General features: G+C 52.3%; 1 protein-coding gene across 18 annotated transcripts in view; it reads right to left on the minus strand.

Annotated features, from left to right (window-relative positions):
- The window catches only part of TCF3 (transcription factor 3), a 74,416-nt gene that overhangs the window by 51,150 nt on the left and 8,119 nt on the right, over nt 1–15,147 (minus strand). For all 18 annotated transcript variants that reach the window (XM_086477593.1, XM_086477578.1, XM_086477581.1 and 15 more), the window contains one exon: nt 13,186–13,258. In XM_086477593.1, coding sequence (XP_086333719.1) covers nt 13,186–13,258 — 73 coding nt within the window. The remainder of the gene's footprint in view (nt 1–13,185; nt 13,259–15,147) is intronic.

Here is a 15,147-nt window from a genome sequence, read left to right on the forward strand (position 1 = left end):
TCCCGTTAACGGCACTGCCAGAGCCTTGTGCCTTGGTCCTCAGCACCTGCAAGGCCGGCTCCAGGCCCGGTGAGAGCCACTCATGCCGCTCGAAGGTGCCGCAGCCCTCCCGGGGATTTTCCTGGGAGAGTTTTTAAGAGTTAAAGCAACACCGGTAGTGGGATTGTCAGCAGCACAAATGCACAATCAGGAGGGGAAGATGTGGGGGGAAAGCATCCAACTGGCGAATATAATACTTGGAAGGAAAAGCAGATTTTAAAAAAAATAAAAAATGAGGGGGTGGTAAAAAAAAAATAAAAATCTCAGGAAGTCATCTAGTCATTCCTGCTCTTTGCTGAAACAATAGACTCGGGATGCTGGCTAAGTTATAAATAATCACGCTGGCTACACAACACAAATACAAGACAGGAGCAGGGTAACTATCGGCTCGATGGAAAGTGACTCACTACCTTCTTACAGCATACCCAAAGAAGGGCAAACGCCGCAGCCCCGCTCCCGCTCGGCAGGGCTGTGCCGGTACGGGGGCTCCGCCGGCCGGTACCTCCATCCCGGGAGGGGAGGAGCAGCCCGGTGCTTCGGGAAGCCAAAGCCCGCGCGGCTCCGAGACACAGGCGCCCTGCTCCATGGTGCGCTTGGGCAGCGGCGAGGCTGTCTCCAAACCGAAGCAGACCACACAGCCTGACACTGGGGGACCGATGGCAAGAAAGAGCTCAAATTGGGGAAAATAATGGGAAGCCACTAACTCCGCAACATCCTTCTCTTTTTAGAAAGGAAGTTGCCATTGCGAGACGATTTGGCTGAGCTGTTTTCCAGATCGTTCCTCCAAAATCTGAGAGCGAGCACCGCGACGAGCAAAGCCAACACACCTCACGATACCGGTGAAACTGCCCCAGGGAAGGGGGCGTGTGCGAGGGTCACAGCACTGGGGAACGTACACGGCCCCTTTGGCCTGGCAGCTCTCACGGGGAAGGGAAGACCCATCTTTTGGGGCACCCAGGACAACCTCGTGGTTGCTCCGGGTCTGTGACCAACCACAGCACGGAGCACGAAGTGCAGCAGCCAGGACCAGGGTGCCGCACGCATGGCCATGGTAGCAAGGAACCCTCGTGCCAAAAGTAACTGAGAAAGGGAAAGATCTTCCCAACTGGAGACTTGGATAATTTGGAAGTGACATAAATTCTCCTTTTTTTTTTTTTGAAAAAAAAAAAAAAAAAAAAAAAAAAAGAGGAAAAAAAAAAAGAGCTTCCTGACTTGTTATTCCATTACCCAAATCTGGAAATGTAATCATATTAGTTCAGCTGCATTAACACAACAAAAAAACCCAACAAAAACTGTCTTAAAGATCGAACTGATCTCCAAGGGGCCAAAAGAAAGGAGAACAAAAGTCAGAAACCTGTGGCAACCAGCTCCCCCTGCGAGCATCATGGCCAGCCTGGCACCCAAGCGATCCTCCAAAGACAGATTCGCGGAGGCAGAGGATGTGAAATAATCAGGATATGAAGTGATTTTTAAGCGAGTTTTTTGCCAGGTAGGTGAGGTAAAAGGTCACTAAGCACACCCAGCTCAGCAACGTAATGCTGAGCTTGTTACAGAGCTTAACTCGGGTTAAACGTATCGCAGACGAGGAGAAAAACCAAGCCACCAGCCAAGCAGAAAGTCCAGGCAGCTCTAAGAGACTGTGGGGATGCGCTGCCACGGACCCAGCCACTGTACAGCTCCTAAAACAGCTCTTCCTCCAGCAGCGAGATGCCACCGCTCCTGTTTTACAGCCACACGTGACCCTGTCCGGGAAGAGGCTTGGAGCTGCCACCACCCCAACAAACTAAAAATAAAAAGCCAAAAAGTTTCAGCCCCCAGGTAGGAAGCTGCGGCCGATGCACTTTGAGCAAAGCCCCACGTGCCAGGAGGAGACAAGCCGAGGCGCAAACCCCACCCGCCGTCAGGCTGGGAAAACGAAGCAAAGAACCCTCACCGTGCTCCTGGAGCCTGCACGGCTGGGCCGTTGACTCGCCCGTTGAAAGACAAGGTGCTGGTCGATACCAAAGTCTCTTTTAAGTCAGCAAAAGTGATCACAAACCAACAAGGACACAGCAGCCGTGGCTGAAAGCCCGAAGCACGGGGAGGCTCGGCAGCAGGCTCATCTCCTCGGCCATGAGTGGAGCTGCCACTGAAAATATGCTGGTTACGAGCAAATCTAATGCCTCTCCTTCGGGGGCTGGAGCCTCTGTACTTCAGAGGCTGGAGGAATGGCCACCCAGCCCAAAAAGTTCAGTTTAGGTTTTAGAGGAAAAGTGTGAACAGCTGGAACCACAGTACAAGAAATAAAGGAACTTTGCTTTAAATTTTTTTCTTTAAAAAGAAAAAAAAAAACCCACCCAACAACTACACGCAATAGGGAGGCACATCCACCTTCCCACAGCCTCTCGGGCCATTCATCATTTGGATAAAATCCAGTTTCACATTGAAATTCAGCTGGACTTTCAAATGCAAATACGAGGAGAAGAGCAACATATGGTAGAGGTTAGTACGTATTTTTCCTAATTAAATGGCATACTGCTGTTTTGTATAACAATGTTAACGGGGCATTAAGAAGCCTTTGGAAGAGAGAGCACCTCACTTTAAAAAAAACCCAACAAAACATCCCAGAAAGCAGAAGGGGCCCAGGACCTCCCCGCTGTCCGAGGAGTGGTCACACACTCACCACCACAAGGACAAGTTTTGTCACTCGTCACCACCAAACCACCTGTACCCCCCGGCTGTGAAGGACAATGCAGAAACCTCAGAGAGGTGATTGGCAACCTCAGTGTCCTCCAAGGCTTGTCCTGCAGGAGTTTGGCTGAGTCTTCTTCCAGGTCAAGGCCACAAAGCGTTGTCCCCTGGGGCACTTCTGGATGCCACCATGTCTGCGACAAAAGAGCACCGCGATGGAGACCCGGGAGGGCTTTTGGGGAGGGAAAAACCTCACCGATTCCTCGTCCCCAAGGGCCACGGATGAAAGATGGGCAGAAGATGCTTCAAAACACTTTGAGAAGGAGAGGAACAGCTTTGCCTCGAGTGACGGCCAGTGAGCTCTGGGCAGGCGCCACCAAACCTGCTGCCCACCAGTCCCCAGGAGAGGCAAGTGCTGCTGCCGAAGGAGACCCCACGGCTGGCTGGCAGTCCCCAGCACCCCGCAGACAGCACATGGGGAGCATCACCCGCTTTCCTAGAAGGTTCTTCCCATTTAGGGCAGGCCAGGGTTTTGCAGGCGACTGTCCTTTGCCCCGCTTGGTTTGGAAAAAACCACCACCACGCACACACTGGGGTGCTGGAGGCTGCCCTTCCTCCCAGCCTCGTCCCCAGACGCTCTGAAACGAGGCCCATTTTTATTTATTTTTGGTCTCTGTCTAACCATGAAGACTCCCCTGCTAGAAAAAGCTTATGCCACATTAACTTCACCTCCCTCTTGCTCATGACGCAATCTCCAGCTAAATTTAGAGGGAGATGTTGCCTTAGGTCACTTTGGAGGTGGGGAAACAGGGTTAACAGGCAGATGGACAGTATTTGTTAAAATTTTTCTCCCTGCTGGCTTTGGAGCTGGGCTACCTGGCGAATCCATTTAAAAATTCAAGACAATAAAAAAAAAAACAAACCAACAAACAAAAATGGGGCAGGTGTCCTGGACTGCATCTGTCCCTCCTTTAGTGAGGGAGCAAGTTGCTGTGAAGACGCCCTCCCTCCAGAAACATTCATCACAGCAGCGAGAAGAGCATCAAAACAGCCGCCACAAAAATTCTCAAAAGCTGAATCAAGAAATCTTCACCCACAGTCCGGCTTTTTCCTCTTCTGAGGTTTCTTCACCCTGAAAGGCCACCCGCGACACACAAACCCAGAATCTCCATAACCAGTTGGCAAAACCACCATCCTCCATCCTACCCCAAACCCAGGTGACTCGGTTTTAAGACGGCAAAGATGCAAAGGCCACAGCGGCTGCTCCTGCCGCGTCCCGGAGAGGACAGACCCTGGGGAGCCGCAGGCACAAGTCTTGTCTGGCTGCTTGAACCTTACCCAGGGGTTGGATTCTCTGGCAAAAAAAAAATATCCAAAACCCCAGTGACAAACCCTTGGGAGTAGCAGCATCTTCAGGCGCCTCTTCCACTTCAGGTGGGGAGGTTGGCACTGTCCTAATTCCCCCGGGGAGCACTGCTGGTCCCCCCAAATCAGCTCACTGCTGCCGGCTGAAAGCCTGGCTGCGCCACCGCTGCCAGATGTACACATTTCGGTGCCACGAGAGCTCTGGGCCCCAGCTTGCCTCAGGTGATCTCCTATCCTCAGCACTCGCTGTGCTCCCAGTCCCCCGTACAATTACACATTCAGCACCACAATATATTTCACACTGTATTTCATGCCTCATTTGGCAACAAAATTAATTAAACTTTAAGACAACACTGAAGGAGCGCAGCACCTTTCTTCCCTCTGTGGCATATATAACTCAATTTGTTTAAGCTAATGCGCTAATCAAGACTTGCAAAGTAGTTGGGAACCTTTTGGCAGGAGGGTCTCCGAAGCGTGCAGCGAGACGCTCTCCGCGCCGGCTGGTCTCCTCCGGAGGTCCGGCGGGGGCACAGGCACCAGCTGACTGATGACAGACGGGCTGCAAGCACCCTCTGGAAAAGCCCCACTTTCTTAAAACGCAATCCCTCCCCTAACAGCGCTGGTCACCAACACACCCCTGCATTCAGGCCAACGCATCGTCTTAGGGGTTTTTGCAGCCTCCAAGCTGCCCGTTCGCTGGGAAGCGTGACCCCAAGCGGGTCACTGCCCGTCCTCGCCTCCCAAGTTGATCAGGTTCAGGCAACAGCACGTATCCAGCTGGGCCGGTGGCCCGGGGACGTGCTGGGGAAACCCCAGCACCCAGTCCTGGCGCTGCCCAGGTCCCTTGTCCTCGCCACACAGGCGGGCGAGCCGGTGCTCCTCCTCGGAGCACGCAGGCTGCCACCCCCTTGCCGTGCTCCTGGGATTTCTCAGCTATTTGGAAGGCGCTGGGAAAGGGCAGGATAATCCCGACCCACGCGGATGAGAATCCGAGAGGCAGATGTGGGCAAACTTTTTGGCATAACTGAGACAGCTGCATCGGCCACACGTCCACCCCTGGCCCACCGCTCGGCAGCCGCCAGCGCGTGGGTGGGCGAAGCCCTCCGCTCCTGCGCCGGGAGCCGGTAAAACAGGCTGAGCAGAAGCAGCGAGGAGCCGCGCCGGGGAGCGAGCGCCAAGACAAAAAACAACAGCCAGCGATCAACGACCCAGGGTTTACCTGCACCGTGATCCCAGCGCTGCGGGGGAGAGGCACCAACCCTGCTCCCAGGAACGCAGCGTGTTTTTCAGGCACAGCCTGGCTCACGCTGCTGCCGGGGCAGGTCTCCAGCTGGTGCAGCCAGATCACCTCCGCTCATCGTGCCGCGCGGCTGCCAACGGGCAGCTCAGCCCAGTTTGGAAAACCACCTCGCATCAGCCTCATCTACGAGGGGACGTGGAGCTTTCCCAAGAGGGCTTCACCTGCCCATCGAGTTTAGTTGACGGTCTCTTCTCGTGTTCTCGAGTCTGGGGCTCAAAGCGCTCAGGAAACAGAAATGCTCACGACATCACTCTGATGACCACGGGGAGGCTTCTGTCAACATTTCCTTCTTCCAGCTAAAGTGGTAGATCACCATCATCTTCCTATCTGTGAAAATGTCGCTTGCGAATAACATCATTATCCAGCTGGGTTCAGATTCTGCTCTTATGTTAGAAAAGCATCGAAAATATCACCTTCAGCAGTGATTTGGGGCGCTAGCAAGCAGAGAAGATGCATTTATAGCATCCTTCAGCTGTGTTAACATTGGAGAACGGAACGCCAGGTTAGAGATGAGGCCATCTACAGCAATGAAATAGCACTATGCATTAAATCCATCCCCTTAAGACACCCATTTGCTGGCTCAAACTAAAAAATAATAATAGTAATTCCAATTGGACTTTCATTGCATATAAACATTAACAATGGAGATGCAATAGGCAGAGTAACTGGTCACACGCGGGACACGTGCTGGAGTAGGGCACCCCACAGAGCATGCAGAATTTGAAATTAGCAGGAGCGAGGTCCAGCAGAAATGCTTGCCAGACCTGCTGGGCCCCTTCCAAAGCCATCTCTCCCCTTTGGAAAGGGCACAACAAGCGTGCAAGGCCTCGAGCTGGGATGCTGAGCCAAAGGCTCAGCCCTGCACCAACACGTGCCGCTCGGGCAGTCCTGCGTGAGCAGGATTTGAGGTGGGCTGAGGCAGAGCTGCTGCATCCCACCGCCAAACCCCAAGCACGCTGCCCTCCAGAAAATCGTTCGTAATGAGGCCCTGGCCCTCACGATTAAAAACAGCCGTACGAACAAGGCAATGACATTAAGCATGCAATTAATACGCAACCAGCTCCTCTTATTAAAAGAAAAGCAGGTGCTTGAGCTTGTACACGTTCTTTGACACACAGAAGGTTCACTCCTAGCCCAGCTTCACGTCAGCCTGAAGCCAGGCAACGCACGTGATTTTTACATAAGATACACTCATCTCGTCATAACCCCTCGAGCAGGCACAGTTACGCTAGTACCGAATTGCCTCATCTAGCGAAGGAAAAAGCTCTGCCGGCAGGAGATAGCTGTACTGCTTCAGCTATTCTGGCAAAGTTAAACTGCGGGCTTAAACAAGGTCTGTGTCAAATTTGCAGTTTCTAAACAAAAGCTGTCACTTAGCTCAGTACAGCTTCAGCTCTCTGGCACTGCCGACATTCTCTGTGCTCTTTCCTAGTTCAAAATCTCAAACCCAGCCAGGAGGACTCTTCCCCGGCGTTAGAGAAGAACAAAAAAATCCCTCTTCCCTGAAAACGGGCACCCTTTCCCCCCCTGAAATTAAACACCACCAAGACAGGGACGGGGTTATATTTGCCTCTCCCCAACCGCCAGAGAAGCATTCAGCTGCTGTCAGAGCATCCCCACTGCCCCACCAGCACGGTTGCCCCTTTCCTGCTCTTCCCAGGCTCGCTCCTCACGTGTCTGTCAGAAACCGGCTGTGCCTCTGGCAGGACATCCTCGCTCTCAGCCTTGCCCAAAAATTTGAGGGAAAAAAATAAATTTGAAGAGAGGTAACAGAGAGAGAGAGAGGTGGGGGGAGGCCTTCACGTTTCAACCTCACTGCAAAGGCACAGGACAAACAGCTGCCCCAGTGGGGAAGCCCTGGGAGCAGGAACATGCGCCCCAGGACACAAGGATCAGAGACGCAACTGGGGTGTGACACTGGATTAAGGGTGACAGGCGTGAAGATCTTCCCCTGCCATTTGTTCCCCCATGCTTGCTATTTCCTGCTGACTCCCCCTCCCTACCCCCAGCTTTCGGGTCCTCCAAACCTCTTCCTCCAAACCCTGCTTCCTGTATCCTGCTTAACGGGACCCACTCCACGGGAAAGACGGGGAGCAGAAAGGGGAGAGGAAAGAGAACCGGAGCTTCCCAAAGGCAGAGGCAAAACCAAAGCAGAAAGCCGTGGAACGCACCTGACTAGCACGTGGGAGATGAACTTCACTGAACGTCCTCCAAGCTTTGTTACTGGAAAGGCTGCGACTGCAGCACCCTGGGAGTCTCCCTGCAATGCCCTCAGCACGCTGGCATCATCCTCCTACAGCCCGGCAGGAATGGAAAGGCTCCGGGGGCGCGGAGAGCAGCGGAGGGCTGCGGGGATTGTCTCTTTCCAGGCTAACAAGACCTCACAGCTTTGCAAGCTTGACTTGTCCATGGCGAGGCTTTTTTTTTTTTTTTTTTCCCCCCGCTTTGATAACAGCTAAAAAGTTAATTTTTACTTTGAAAGAAACGGTCACGCCAAGAGGCAGGCAAGTACATTCTTCTGCTTTGACTTTTTTGTTGTGGTGGCTTTGTGTTTAGTGACAGTTTTGCGAGCCTGCTGCATGGGCACGCACGCAACCGCAACATAAACAAGCTGCCTGAAGTACGTACTTTAATGGAAAGTGCCAGTTTTAAATATCAAGTCGCATATTGCGCACCTCATGTCTGCCTTTCATCATCTATCAAAATAGCAAGCAAAGCCCATCACTCCCACTTCAGCATAAGCAAAACATGTGGGAACTCGAGGCAGTCAGTAGGAAAACGTGATACATCCTTACTAATAAAAGCTCCTGCTTTCCTCACTATGGTAAATAGTTGCAAATGCGTTTCTGCAGCCTGAAACTCAACTGCTGACAGCACGGCAACAGAAACGCTGCGCTTAGCTCTTCACAACTCTGTAACTCAGACGCTCTGACTGCGAACTACCCAGCCGGCCGCTCGGCAAGCGGAGCCCAGCACCGACCCTGCGTTCGCAGAGGTGCCGGGGCAGGCACCACGCTCCCAGCTGGAGCCCCAGACCCTCCCCTCCCCACCTTGGAGCTTCCCAATACAGGGCTACGTGCACATACAAAATAATTAAATCTTCAAACAGCTCACCCGTAGCACCAATTAAAGAGACAACCTCGTCTTTCATAGAATTTATTACTTTCAGTGCTGTTGCCACAGGTATCCAAGTTTGAACGTTGTTGAAAGCAGCCCTTTCAAAGGGGATACAGACTCACCTACCTCCAGGGAGAATGCATTTACTTTGTTCAGGAGACTATAACTTAAAATTTGTTACATGCACCAGCTTGTAACTCTTTGAAAAACTCCCCGGTTAGCCAGCTTCAAATGTATTTTATGAACTTGCCCCGATCAAAGCAATTCCCTCAACAATGAGCCTCATCTCACCATCTCACTAGTAAGAAAGCACTGAACAAATTTTAGGGGGTGGAAATCACAGCACAGACCAGGAGGGGACTCTCCCTTCCAAACCCACCTCAGAGATCCCAAGCAAGGGATCTCCCTTCAGCACAAAGCAAGAAGGAAAAGGCATTTAATGGTGAGTTCACTCACTCAAAAGGGAAGGAGGAAAAAAAAAAAGCAGCTATTTTTTGAGCAGAGCTTTTATTTGTTGCGAGCAGAACCATCTGTCAGCAGGAGGCTGCCTGGGCTCCTGTTCCAACAGGACACAAACCCGGCATGGCGCGCCATTTCCGAGCGAAGGGGAGATGGCCGCACGCTCCCCGTACCCACCATGGATGCGAAGTGCTGCTCACGAGCTGCTCCGGGAGCCGCGTTCCCTCGCACAACCACTTGCCCTGGTTTTACTTCCCTGCTCCGCAGAGCCCCAACTCATTCGCCGAACCAAAGGCGCAGCTGGCACGCACCGACCCTGCCGAAAAGCCAGCAGCCACGAGGCGACAGCCCCAGCACGGCCCCGTGCCGCGGCGGCAATGCCACGGCCTGGGCTGGGAAGAGACAATGAAACTTCTTTGCCTCCTGCCACTTCTACTGTCTTAATGTCAGTTAAAAATGGTTATTTCCATGTGAAATTCAGCACGAGCGGTTTCCTGCTAGAGGCACAGTTTAATTAAGCGCACTGGGAGGGAGCTCATTTCTGATCAGATTAGTCATTTATGAACTATGACATGCGGGGGGACAGAGGATATGGCTTTAAATGGTTTGCTACTGCAAAGAATAAACAAACAGTTTGACGAGGGGACGATGAAACCGCAGCCTTCTAGGACCAGGACAATAGGCATACACTGAGCGTCCCGGCTAAAATAAAATACCACCAGCAAATGACACAGCTTACGCTGGAAAACACTAGTTGCAGCTCCAAGCCCCAGGAAGACCAACTTCCCTGCGGTGACCTATATGTGCTATAAATGCTGCAGACACGGTCTGCATGACGTAAGCTCCATCCTAGTGGCAATTGTTGGGTTTTGCCTTGCCAAGAAAACGCAAAGCGGAGGTGCTGAATTGTCCATGCGGCAGGGTAGCTAAACCAGTTCCTCCCTGGTGCATTTGAGGACAGAAATGAGGGAAACAGTGGCAGAGCTTAAAATAAAACCAGGAGACAAATATAAAAGCAAAGGGATCTCAAAGCTGGAGGGCTTGCATTAACACTCTGAATTTTCCTGGCCTGGGAGAGAGAAACAGGTTCCCCTTCACAAAGGGGCCACTGGCACGAGCGCCAGTAGCTTGGCCAGGGCAATCGCTAATTGGGACTTGAAAAGGATTTGAATGTGGGGCAAATTTATCACTGTGATTTTCTAGTAGCACTGTTTCAAATGACTGCGCTACCTTATTTACCAGCTGGACTTTGGAAGCAAGAACCTCATCTTGGCAAGTGCGGCAATTTGGCCGGGAGTCATCGGAGTCACTGCCTTGCTTGCTTCACTCCTAACTTCCCCTGGAGAGGAAAGAGCCTCAAGTTAATAGCTCCTCTGGAGGGGAAAAAAAAGAAAAGCTACATAATGCCGCAGGATTTCCCCAAGGAGGAGAGAGATGAGAAGTGGGAGGTCACGAATTCACATGTGCAAGGGTGTGCAGAAGCACGAAACATGAATTTTTCTGGCACGTAAGACAACATCAGTTTATAATCTCGGGGTTACTACAATAACCCCAAATAAAGAGACGCTGGCAGTATGGTGCACACTGCCGAGCCGAGACTTCAGTGAATCGGTGTTTGCTTCTCCTTTCCAAGCAAAGGGACGGCAGCAGAGGGGAAATGCTGCACTATCTTTACCGGGGGTACGGGATAGCGATTGAACAGGAGCGTTTGAAAAACACCAGGCACATTAAAGATGAAGCCTGGGTTTTCCTGCAAGGCAGGAAGATTTAGGGAGCTAATCTCCAGGTCCAGATTATGGTGCGGCCGCAAGGCGCTCGGCTCCCTCAGCAAGTCCGGGTCCCCGGATCCAAGGACCATCTGCTCTTCACACTCTGAGCACATCAGGGCTGGTGACGATTCGATGACAATTCGACTTCAAACCAATTTTTGAGCTGGATGGCTGGCTATGCCTTTGGGGGTGAACCAGTATCTGATTGCACCTTGCTGTCAATTAGTGAATTAAGCTAAACCATGAAGCTAAACCAACATGAACAAACTATGAAAACAACCGCTCGCCACTATCTAGGACCCAGCTGAGACACCTTGGATCCTTCTAACAGACACAGTGCACCGCTGTGCATGGCACATCTCATTAACGTCTTAATGCAGTTAGTCACTCCACCAGCAAAAAACAACCATCAAACATTCAAGACCAGAGAGAAGTCACAAAGCCGACACACAAATGCCCCCCACTCTCCAAGGGTGAGGCTGACAGTGACTGGCCAAGGGATAACTCCGCTGGTGGAGCAAAAGGCTTCCCCTAAACCAAGCCCCAAGCTGCACTTCAAACCCAGGATGCCCACAGCAGGACAAAAGAGCCACCACAGAGCTCTGAGACAGGGACAGTAGTGATTGTGCAACTGCCTTCGGTGCAGTTGTATAACATCAGTCCTCTGTTTTTATAAACTGCTCACAGCCAGACTCAAAAAGCAGCAGCCCAGAGGAAGGGTGGTGTCAACATTACCTTTCACTCACCCGAAAGAAAAGGAGGAGGGGGGAGAAAAAAAGATTTGGTGTCATTTCGGCTGCTGCACCGCCAAGCAGAGGGGAGTCCGGTCACTGCGCCGGCTACACCGCAGAGCCCTGCTCGCAGCCTCTCCTCGCTGGCCAGCACTATAAACCCGGCAGCCAAGCCAGCCTCCGAGCAGGAAACAAATTAATGGGAGCTGCTCCGTTACTATTCTCTCAATAGCGTGTAGCACGTCTTTTGTGGATGATTTTAACAGCAGAAGTCACACACAGGAACACTCACTGGAGAGATCAGCTTCCATCTGGGTTAACTCGAGAGTTTTCACCCCTCAAATTTCCTCCAGCACCCACTCAACAGCTTCCCTCCCTGTAAAAATGTTTGCTCAAAACCATCTTGACATGCAGCTAAACAGCCCAAACCGAAAGCATCAAATTTCCCCAGCCAAAAAGGGCAGGAGCAGGGGAGAGCAGAGTTCACCCCTCCTGTCCCACTTCTGCAGATTTCCCCACGAGCTGCCCCACAGCATGCTGTGGCATCAAAGCTGCTACCTAGAAATCCCACCCTGGTCTCTGGAATGCCACTCGGTATCGGGGCACAGCCATTCCATGTGCCCAGGAGCTCCCCTGGACAGCTCGAGTCAGCCCAGGGTAGAGAAGGTCAAGTTTTAACCATCCACAAAGCATCAGCGTGTTTCAGCAAGAACGGCAAATTAACCGAACTTCCTGCATGCCAGGGGCCACAGCGAGCCCTGCACGGAGCGGCTTCCCCGGGCATCAAAAGCCTGGCACGGCACCGCGCCGTCTGCCCGGCCGGTGAATTCTCTGCTTCAGCCTCAAATTAACCAGCGTTGCGTTTCCCAATCAGACATCTGAAGCTCCTCGCCCTTCAGAGAGTCTCCTATCGCAGCCGCATCGCCAGCCTGCTCCTCCCCGCAGGCACCCTGCGCCCAAAGCCCTTTGATGTTGGCACCCCTGGCCCCTCCTCGGCATCCTGGCCGGCAGAGATGCGGCCACACAGCGCTCCTGGGGAGCGGGGCCAGCTGCTGGCTTTGGGAGAGCTGCGGCAAGGCGGGCCAGGTGGGGCTCTGCTCGACAGCACCCCAAAACCACAGTGGGGTCTAGCTCGGAGGCTGGTGAAACGGCTCCTGCCACCCCTGCTGCCCACCTCCCCGGGGCGGCTGCGCTGCCTGGAGGTGTCTGGCCAGGAGGGCTTTGCAAAGAATCCTTTGGGAATGCTGAGATCCCACCCAATAGCAGGGAGCTGCTGAAGGGGCTGAATGGAGCAGACACCCAAATTGCACCAGTCTCCCTTTGGGGCAGCTGAGCCCCAGGAACTAACCACCACCACCACCACCCTGTCTTCTCGGTGACGTACAGCAAAAGTCTTCCAAGGTGTCTGTAGGCAGACACGCGTTCGTCTAAGCCGCTTAAGAGAACAGCATTGACTGTCTGCTCTCAGGCTGCTTCAATCGGAGCAGCGAGACAAGAACCTTCAGCTCAGGTAGTGACTTCTTAATCGGAGACAGATCAGCCAGAGCAGCTTTGCCTACCCGGAGACATGTGGAGCAACAAGAAAATCATCCAGAGAAACAGTAGCAGACCACCATCAGGAAGATACGTAACACAAGACTACAGAAACCCCTCCTTCTGAGGCGCTGGAAGCAAACACACGTTTATTGCAAGAAACATGACGGTGTTTAGAAAAAAAAAATTAAAATGACAGTACCTGATCCTCCAAACTGAGTGCTCGCTAGGGTCGTGGGTCTGTTTTTTCCATTAGCCACTGGCAGGGGAAACATCTAGAAAAACAAGAAGATGAGAGAGAAGGGAAAAGAAAAGAGATTTCAGTATGTTAGTTTTACTGTGCTGCTGCAAAAGGGGTCAGATCGGGCAGGCGGGGGGGAAGAAAGGGGGAAGAAAAGCACTTTATTGATACAAAAAACTTTCCTCTCCGTGTGTCCCTGCTACATAGATCAGCTGCAAGAGGGACAGGAGAGCAGCACAGCTGTGCGCTCGTATACACACACATTCCTACGTGCATAAACTTCTCCTGTGTACACAGCATGTCTGGTTCCTTAGGTGCAACTGAAAACCATCCAAGCAGCATCATTGCTGTGGTCAAAACCAACACTTTCTTCACCCAGACTAGAGGGTGCCCATGGGGCCACAGGGAAAAGCCGACTCCATTCATAAAAAGCTAGCAGGAAAATGACAGCACCCCGCCGAGACCGCAGCACCCAGCAAAGCTCCTCTTATCCCTCAGCACCCCAGCACCCGCAGTGGTCCGGGTCTCACCCCGCATCTCCCACGCTCCCAGGCCCATCTCCGGCAACGTGCAGTGCCTGGGGAGGACACGGGTGCCCGCGGGCTCCAGCTGGCACGGGCAGAGGTGACTAAGCCACATGCTCGAGCGATGCCCAACCTCGGCGCTGGAAGCCTCAACATCAGCTCTCAGGGGGAAGAACCCTCCAGTCTCATGGAGCAGCTGCCACCCCTGCTGCTCCGGGGGCTCTGGCAGCACCGTGACCTAACACAGCCCTGGGGTCCCGTGGGAGAAGCGACGCCAAGGGCAAATATTTCACTCACAATTAGAAAGATTAATGTATTTTACAGTATCGGTCCTTCTGGCTACACTGCTGCAGCTTCAGGATCACAACTAATGTTCTCCTGCCTGGGAGCTTCCTCAAAAATACTGTATACTTCATCAGCTAACCTGTATAAATATTTTTAATATAAGTTGGGAGGGTTTCAGAAGCTGTTATTTAAAAATTTATATGCACCTGCGTGCAGCAGAAAACTAATTCTTCTCCACACAAATGGAGCTCCAGCCAATAAAACAACTGGTGGGAAAACGCTCAGTGAATTAACATTTTAATATCCTTTTACTACTCAACTCAAGATACTTTCACCACCAAGTCATTTGAATTTTTATTATTTTTAGCTTTGCAACGTCTGAGTAACTCAAAAGTTTAATGCTTTGAAGATTAAACAATGTAATGGCACAAGAGCCTACAGAAATGCAGCATTTCATGCCCTGACATAGCTGATGTCTGGCTGTGGTCAAAAACATTCCTTTGTACAAAACCGTCTGCCCAGCTTTGTTTTCACAAACGCTGGGGAGAAAAAAAAAAAACAAAACAAAACAACACAACAAAAAACCAACCCAACAGTTAAATGTGGTAAAGATGCAAAGAGAGCAGTTAAGAAACCAACTGCCATTCAAAAAAAGAACACAAATTTGGGATCATGTGTACGTAGGCAGACACGCACGTCATGTGTATGTTAGCTATAGGTATTTAAATAAAGGTGTAAACAGTGCTGAAGCACGCAGCCCGCGTGTGGACAACCGCTCCCGCCAGCAGCCAGCCGGCAGACACCTGCCCTCCTGCCGCTTCGCCCCCGGCCCTCGCCCCGCGCTCCCTACACTCTCCTGCCTGCAGCCGTGCAGGGAGAGCCGCTGGCCGGGCATGGCCAGGGGGGGCTCCTGCTGCGACCCCCCAGGAGGCCGCTGCCCACCTGGGGTGGGCTCCAGAGTCACTTGGAGTGGGTCGGCAGCCCCGTCACCGAATGAGCCTTGTTTCCTCAGGAAGTTGGGCTAGAAAACAAAAACAAACCCTGACGACACCGAAGACTCGCAGCCTACCTTCCTCTGCCAGGCTACAGCGTTTTCCTGCCCACCCCCCCTTGC

The sequence above is a fragment of the Leptosomus discolor genome, chromosome 24 (assembly GCF_034619465.1).
Source record: "Leptosomus discolor isolate bLepDis1 chromosome 24, bLepDis1.hap2, whole genome shotgun sequence".
In the NCBI taxonomy this organism is placed as follows: Eukaryota; Metazoa; Chordata; class Aves; order Leptosomiformes; family Leptosomidae; genus Leptosomus; species Leptosomus discolor.